This window comes from Pipistrellus hanaki (genome assembly GCF_964339955.1).
Source record: "Pipistrellus hanaki genome assembly, chromosome: 16".
NCBI classification, from domain to species: domain Eukaryota; kingdom Metazoa; phylum Chordata; class Mammalia; order Chiroptera; family Vespertilionidae; genus Pipistrellus; species Pipistrellus hanaki.
Genome location: NC_140518.1, coordinates 22,209,096 through 22,217,445, shown reverse-complemented (window position 1 = coordinate 22,217,445; position 8,350 = coordinate 22,209,096). Strand labels below are relative to the sequence as shown.

Here is an 8,350-nt window from a genome sequence, read left to right as displayed (position 1 = left end):
AGTCATCATATGTCATGCTGTGGAATGTTTTTTTAAAAATATATTTTTATTGATTTCAGAGAACAAGGGGGAGGTAGAGAGAGATAGAATCATCAATGATGAGAGAATAATTGATTGGCTGCCTCCTGCACACCCCTTTCTGGGAATCGAGCCCACAACCTGGACATGTGCATTGACTGGAATCAAACGGGGACCTTTCTGTCCACGGGCTGATGCTCTATCTACTGAGACAAACCAGCTAGGGCTGGGAGATTTTAAGTAAATAGCCACTTTCAAAAATGATACATTTTCTCCTTTTGTTGTCTCAACAATCAGATTTAAGTTGGGGTTTATTTTTCTCCTCTCTAAATGACACTAAAGTATTTGCTGATTCTCTGTATATTTGACAGGGATATATAGCTCTGGACTGACAAATAACTGCTATGAGTCTTTCAATATCAAATGTGATTTCTTCTTTTTTGACAGATGAAGAACTCTTAATAGAAGGAATGCTCATGAAAGTATTACAAGGCCGGCAGAAAACCAGCACTGAGCTGACAATTGAGCCAGCGAGGGCACCCTCAAACAAAAATAGCGACACTTCCTCATCCCTTATGAGTGAGCAGCTAGACTTTAAAGATAAAAGTGATGTTATTAGTGCACTAAATTACCTGTTGCCTTATTTCTTGGAGGGAAATCTAGAAAATATAGAATCAACTTTATTACCATTTATTAAACTCCCTCTTTCAAATGTACATGATGCAGATATGTCTTGAATCATTTGAAAAACAGCAGAGGGAATCCTTCTCTTAAACCTGAACTTAACCATTCAAGTTTCAAAAATTAACCACGGAAACTCTATTTTCTGGCATAGGCTTTGTGATGAAACTGCTCACTGAGCAGCAGGAAGTAAAGGTGCCCAACTCAGAATGGGATTCGGAACAATGGAAAAGTGAGATGTTGCAAGCCCCTGGAGAGCAGGCAAAGAAGGAGTTAAAAGAGGTGAGGACAGGTCCTGAAACAGTGGACCTGGACTTTCAGTCAGTTTAGGACGTGCCAAGAAAGTACTCAGGTAGGAAGACAAGGGGTATCTTGTCTGGATCATATCTTGATCATGTGACTTTGGCTAAAATAGTGATCTCCCTTTTTATTCACTTAGGAATTATGCCATGTTCTAGGGTAGAGGAGAACAGGACGTAACACCCAAAATAACTAAATTGTGCAAGTCAATGCTGATTCTCAGATTACATAACACATGAGACTTGGTGTGTTCGTGAAGAACCTATACACTAGCTATTCATCTGAAAGAGTGGGATTTTAGAATAATAGTTACGAATAGTTAGTTGTTCTCTAGAATTGGCTAGATAATTGCTATTTTTTATCCATCCATCTCTTTGATTTTTAAAAAATTTTCTTTTCTTTCTTTCCAGTTCACAAAAGAAGTGCCAAAATATAACAACTACAACAAAGTCATTATAGCATCGCCTGTGATTGCAGTAGTAGCTTTCTTTTTTGTGGCTTTCTGTCTCGCTGCGGTAAGACAACAGTTAATTCAGATTTCCAATATTCCATCTTTAGAGAAGGTTTAAACCCACAACCTGAAAATCAAAGCCATTGTCCCACCTACTTCTACTAGATGCTCCTCTTTTTTTTTTTTTTTTTTTTTAAATGATGATTAACATTTTAAAAATATATATATTTTATTGATTTTTCTTACAGAGAGGAAGGGAGAAAGATAGAGAGCTAGAAACGTCAATGAGAGAGAAACATCGACCAGCTGCCTCTTGCACACTCCCTACTGGGGATGTGCCCGCAACCAAGGTACATGCCTTTGACCGGAATCGAACCTGGGACCTTTCAGTCTGCAGACCGACGCTCTACCACTGAGCCAAACCGGTTTCGGCTAGATGCTCCTCTTTATTCATAAGCACTGAGATATGATTTTTTTTTATTACACATTTATATTCTATGGATTTTAAAATGAATCCCATTCCCAGAGATCGCTCTGGAATTGAAATCAAGGTAAGTTACTAGACTATTTTGAAACTTATGTTTGATAGGCCAGAAATGACATGATAGCAAAACTTCTTCAACTCAAAATGAACGATGTCGAGTGATGCACTCATTACTCTCTACCACTGATTTCTTTCCTGGTTGGCTGGAATGAGAAGAGATGGAGAATAGCAGATAGGACATGGCAAAGAGATAAAAGTATGATCTTATCAACTCATAAGGTTTACTTAGCAGCTTTGGTCTCCAGTGTGTAAGGCTTGGTGTAAGTAGGTTCAGTTAAACACTGAAAGCTAAATCCCGCATCAGGCTTCTCTAAAGCATGTCATGTTAGAGTCACCTGTTCCTAGAGTTTGTCTGTGTCCCTTTTGTTCAATTACATAATGGTGTACTTTCCCTACAGGCAGATTGCTGACATAAAAAAGTGATTTAATAAGCTGACGATCTGACTCTACCCTACTAATCAACCTAATTTACTTTATCCTTTCAACAGTCATGGCAGCCCCTCCATTCTAAACAAAGCCACCCCTCACAATAACCTAGCCACATAGGCCCATTCCCAAACTGGTTTCAGCTGATTAGGACCTTCTCAACAATGAAGAATAGTATCGAGAGCATCCTACTCTTGCTCGTGACCTAAAACAAAGCTGCTGTGCAGGTTTCTGGTAGATACTTCCATTTTCTTTTCTATTTCTAAGTGTTTTTATTGGGAATTATCTGCTGAATGTTATCTAAAACAGCAAATAAAATGCATTGCAAGGTGCTAAATTAGGGACTATGAAAGAGTCTAAGGACTATTCAACTGAATTCCTGTCCTCAAAAAAGTTATCATCTCACTTAAAAGGGAAGGAATCAAAGCTTTAGAGGCAATGGTTACTGTGATGAATAATTATGATGTTGTTTTCTCCCAAAACAGATTTGTCGTAGTAAGGCGCCAACAAGTGGAAGCTCCAGGTAAATATGAGTCTGGTGATTTTTAAAGTAGAATTTTAGAACTAGAGGAACTTCCTCTTTCTGTAAGCAGTCAGAGGTGACCTCTGAAAATGGTTCATTATTCACTTGAGTCAGAAAAACCAACAAAATCATGGAAGTCCAGAAGTTTAACCCTATTTATTTATTTATTTATTTATTTAAACTTTAAGCACACTTGTGAAACTTCCTAAGCCATCAAGGGCATGCATGTTCAAAAATCCACCAAACAGATGAAGGATGTCACTTTACACAAGCAATGCGTGCCATCCTATCATTACAATCGTGGAGTTGATAGGTGTACCCAGGCCAAAGAGCAAGGCTGGGCTCAAGGTTAGTGGCCTAAAAAGAGTGCTGAATTTTGCTGCACATGCTTAAAAATGCAGAAATCAACACCAAGCTTAAGGGTTTAGACGTGGATTCTCTGGTCATTGAGTACCTCCAGGTGAACAAACCTCCCAAGATGCAGTGCAGAACTTACAAAGCTCATGGGCGCATTAGCCCGTACGTGAGCTCTCCCTGCCACAGTGAGACGATCCTGATTGGAAAAGAGCAGATTGTTCATAAAACAGTAGAGAAGGTTGCAGAAAAAGATATCCCAGAGGAATAAAAAACTTATTGTCTGGGAGTAAATTCATTATTTAAAAAAATAAAACTACAGGAGAATTTGTAACTCATCTATTTCAATCTCCTCATTTTACAGTGAGGAAACCATCAAATTATAAAAGAATATTTATCCTGATGCTTTGCCTAGATTTTGCAAAAATGGCCCCTTAGCCAAAGCTGAAATAGAATGGGACTGGCACAGATGCGTTTGCTGTCTCTACTCCTTTAAGGAGATGGTGTAAAGGGAGAGGGCTTGGTTGTATGTGTTTCTGCTGGTGATGGAGGCTCTGGGGAAAGGCCACATGGTCTTAGGGTAAGGGCACTAGTCTTCTTTAAGGCTGATGAAAGAATATATGAGTCCTTCCTGCAAATTAGCAGGAAAACCTCGATATAACAGACTAATTTGTGCAAGGGTGTGTCCTTTAAAGCCAAAAGTGAATTAAATAATGAAATAGGTTTTCCAAATGTATATGTTAAAATGACATTTTGTTATTAATTCACTGTTACTTTAAATAAATTTTAGAAGGATGTTTTAGATTACCCGTTTTCACTTATATAGTCCCATTTGTGTAATTAAAATTACATATGAAAAGTTTAATTTCACAGAAAAATTTTCTGTATGTAATGTTAAATTTATGTTGAACAGGCCTAGTAAATGCTTGTGTTCACTAGTGACCGAGAGTAAACAAATGCACACGCTGGGGCTTAGCACACCTCAGAACCAGCCGTGCCCGCACACGGTAGAACTGCTGCAGAAAGCCATGCAGTGTAATTACTTCCTAATCATTTCCCAACCGTTTTTATAGGGAGTGACTCTTGGATTTAAATATGTAGGCTATAGTTGTAGATACATAATATTTACTTACATAAATATTACTACAGTGTTTTTTCTAACATATGACCTATTTGCTAAAATTTGTTTAAAATAATAGTGAATTAATAACAAAAACATAACCTGCTATTTTAATTATAAGCAAACTTTGCTTAGAAGCATTTTAAAATTAACAGGTTATTATTTTTCACACATGACATATGGGCCAGAAATTTTGTCTGTTAAATCCAAAGACCAGATATAGGTCCCCAAAATTGAGGACTTACTGTACTAGTTTTCAGGCTCCTTACTCTCTCTATTCCCTTTATCTAAACTCATAGGATTTTAACTGGGAGACCCCTTATAGAGTAGTTTTTTTTCTTTAATAAAAAGAAAAAGGAGAGGGGGAAGGAAAATACCTTGCCCATTGTTGGGGACTTTGCCATTGATTATATTGTGCTTGGGCTGTGAGCTACATTTTATGTCACAACTCAGTACACACATGTCAGACATAAGTAGTTTCTAAAACAAAATTATTATGCACCCTGATTATTTTCTATTCTGTTTGTATTAAAAAACTAAGACTTTGTATTTCAGTGTCCGTTATGACCTTTAAACTGATTTCACCACTTTCTCATCAGTGGCAGTCAGCAAGCTACATAACGTTGCTAATTGGGGTCAGATATTTAGTTTGTGTGATTTAACATATAGGACAAGGCAACTAGGAAAATAAAAACACCTCTTCACTCCACCCCAGCAAATGATGCATGTGAGACTACGTCTAAAAACAGATATAAAATGCTTCTGGAAGGTGTAAACTGCTTCTGCCCAGTGTGATTGCACTTTTTAATTTTTATTTTTTCACTGCATGAGGGCACTTGTGCAAGGGCCAAGAAGTGAGAGGAGCTGAAATCATACCTATATCCCATGCCAACCTGTTAAGGGTCACCAAAGGAGAAACACATGAGGCCCAAAGGGGTAAAGAATTATAAATGTACTAGAGGCCTAATGCACAAAATCCGTGTATTCGGGGGTTCCTGGCCTGCACCTTCTCACAGTCCGGGAGCCCCCAGGGGATGTCCCACTGACGGCTTGGGTCCACTCCCAAGCAGTTGGACATCCTTAGCACTGCCACAGGGTGGGAAGAGGCTCCCGCCACTGCCACTGCACGCACCAGCTGTGAGCCAGCTCAGGGCTTCTGGCTGAGCAGCGCCTCCCCTGTGGGAGCACACTGACCACAAGGAGGCAGTTCCTGCATTGAGCGCCTTCCCCCTGGTGGTGAGTGCATATCATAGCAACCAGTTGTTCCACCAATCTGTCTATTTGCATATTAGCCTTTTATTACATAGGATTGTTACATCTGCTAGCAGAAGGGCAGAATAGAGGAAGCAAGATATTCATGTCTCTTGTAAAGGTCAGAGTAACCAGTTGGATCAGGTATAGGTGGTCCACTGGGAACTGGGTAAGGCAGTTTACTGGAAACCAAATCATGAGACCTACATTGAGAAACTGGTTGGTGAACAGGAAAATGGCTGGGAGGGGCAAGAGCCCCAAGCAGGGCAAAATGGAGTGCAAGAATGTGTCTAACAGTCCAGCCTTTTTTTTTTTCTCCCCTGTAAGCTGGGATTCCTATAAGCTGGGGTTCCTGCAAGATGGGATTGCTGAGGGATGCTGATCTCATTCTTCTGTAGCTGCTTCATGCTCAGGTGGGGAGTAGAGATGCCCCTGATTAGTCGGTGATAGAGGAAGGAGTTAATATCTAGTGTAGGTCTGGAATAGCATTGCCTCCCCTATGGATCTGATTGCCTGAATATGATTTTGGAGGAAGGAGAAAAGGGCTCTTAGGATACCCAGGCCAAAGATAAGTGCCAAGAAGAACATTAAGAGAGGCCCACTTAGAAGTAAAAGCCAGGAGGTCCAGTTAAGATTCTGTAGCCAGCAACCCCCAGATTCTGAAAGTTGTTGTTGGACTTTTGAGGCCCTATCAACGAGTGTTTTTGGCCCCATTTCTTACTATGCCAGACTGATTGGTGTGAAATCACAGCATTTTTTCTCTAGGGCTAGGCATAGCACCCTTTCTCAGCTGGGAGGTCAAGTCCTCTCTGATTTTGCTGCCAAAGAATCTATCTCATTCTGTACTTAGTCAATACTTTGGGCAATTTTCTCTAAGCTATCTGCAAGGTCTTTGGATAGGCTGTGATAGTGGGAAAGGGACGTTGCCAGTCCCCCTATCCCAGTGCCTAGGCCTGTAGCTATTCCTGGGCTGGCAAGGAAGGGATGAAGGGCAATCCCTCTCCTGATCAGAGTGTAAGCAGTGAGAGGAACCTTGAAGGACTGATTAGGAGGGGCAATGTCTGTTACAGAGGTGAGATAGATTAGGGTGCAGGTCCCAGTCCAGTTGGCTGGGAGACAGAGATAGGTATCCTCAGGACCAACTTTTACCTCCAAAGTCACTCAACAAGACCGCTTCTGAGCCTTCACCAACCAGTTTCTTGGAGAAATCATGATGCTGCAACCCCTTGCTCCAATCATCAGGAATATATACAGTGTTCCAGATGACTACAATCAAAGTCCATCCCCTTATGATCTCGATATCTCCCCTCAGCAGGAAGTAACTATGAAGGATATGACCTTTGTCTCTATTCCATAAAACAAAAAGAATGGAATATTAGGTCTGATCAAATAATTGAATGGACAAACCCTCCTAGGAACTGATCTTTGCACCACTTCACAGCCAATATTCCTTTCGCTTAGACCACATTCTATTTGCTAAGACCCGTATCTTTCCCTTTGGGACCTGTCCAGAGAATTCTCTGCCCAGAAAAAGCCCACTTAGAGTCCTTTAAAATCTCTGACTCCCTGTCCCTGGGAGCTGCCGCCATTTTGGAAGGGCTCAGCCCATCTGTCTTTCCAGCTGTAATAACCCTACCCTATAACCCCTTACCACTTTGGCCTCATGCGTTCCTCTTTCAGTGACCCTAACACAGGCTACACACATAGGTCTTCCAGAGGCATTGCAGGGGCATTTTAAACACACACAGAGGACTTGTGGAAGCCCACTATGCAAGGAACTGTTTTCAAAGTCCCAGGTCTAGGGTGATTTTGCTCGGCAGTATGGACCCAGGTAACGATTTAGTCCCAATAAGAGCTATGGAATCACTAATTGTCAGCATGTATTTTCTTCTAAGGGGCTCTCTTGCAAGTGTCCGGCAGAAGAAATCAGTAGAATACCAGCTGAAGGTAAATTTGGGGAGGATAAAGTACTGGGGTGGGACAAAGCAGGAGAAACGCAGAGTTCAGATTTCCCTCTCTGTTTTCTAGGAGGGTGGTTTCTGGAGAAGGTTGTTCCTGTGGCTGAAAAATCTATTTGCGCCTCTCCTGGCCCTATTCCAAAGTAAAAATGAGGAGAAGTTGCAAGATACAGCTGAGAATGAGGCGTTCCTAAAAATGTAAATGATTGGGTACAATTTAAAATTCTTATCTAAAATGGGGAATTAATGCATAGTGGGAGTCCCCCCCCCTCTCCCCCCGCCCAAGATTAAAAGCCTTGGCCTTCTTCTTAACCCAGGGAACAAGGTGAAGAGGAGGAAGCCTCAGAAGAGAAGCGGGAAGAATCAGAAACTGCTCTGGAAGAAAAAGCAGCAGAGGGAACTGAGGGATAAAACCTCCATTGATTATAGCACTTCCTCAGCCTTATTAGCATGGTAAATTAAACATGCATTTCAAATGTGTCAGTTCATAACCAACTCTAGCCAGGGGGTAAGGAACTAAAGTGTAAATAGCCAAGTATTATATGCAAATAACAAGGGCCTTGGCAGGAAAAGCAGGGCTGAAGCTGGAACCCCTGGGGAAGCCAATACTTCCTCAAGCAGCAGTGTGGTCCACCCAGGGGGGAGAGGTCTTCTCTCCCTTGTTTCCCCAGTACACTCAGTCCCTGGGAACTGGAAGGCACCCCCTCTCCCAGGGGTACAGGTA

At 41.3% G+C, this 8,350-nt stretch overlaps 1 protein-coding gene across 1 annotated transcript; it reads left to right on the top strand.

The window, feature by feature from the left end:
* The first annotated feature begins 471 nt into the window (after window positions 1-471).
* On the top strand, window positions 472-8,105 carry LOC311610505 (leucine-rich repeat-containing protein 37A-like). The gene is made up of 7 exons (XM_084861835.1): window positions 472-597; window positions 854-981; window positions 1,410-1,514; window positions 2,906-2,943; window positions 7,564-7,615; window positions 7,697-7,824; window positions 7,944-8,105. The coding sequence occupies exons 1-7, from the start codon at window positions 489-491 to the stop codon at window positions 8,035-8,037; spliced, it is 654 nt and encodes a 217-aa protein (XP_084717961.1). The 5' UTR covers window positions 472-488; the 3' UTR covers window positions 8,038-8,105.
* Window positions 8,106-8,350: the final 245 nt, after the last annotated feature.

Bases quoted from the DNA above. Each gene is read 5' to 3' on its own strand.
- LOC311610505 (XM_084861835.1), top strand. From the start codon at position 489: ATGCTCATGAAAGTATTACAAGGCCGGCAGAAAACCAGCACTGAGCTG. The intron at 1,515-2,905 runs GTAAGACAACAG...CTCCCAAAACAG, and splicing joins TGGCTTTCTGTCTCGCTGCG to ATTTGTCGTAGTAAGGCGCC. The intron at 2,944-7,563 runs GTAAATATGAGT...TTTTCTTCTAAG, and splicing joins CCAACAAGTGGAAGCTCCAG to GGGCTCTCTTGCAAGTGTCC.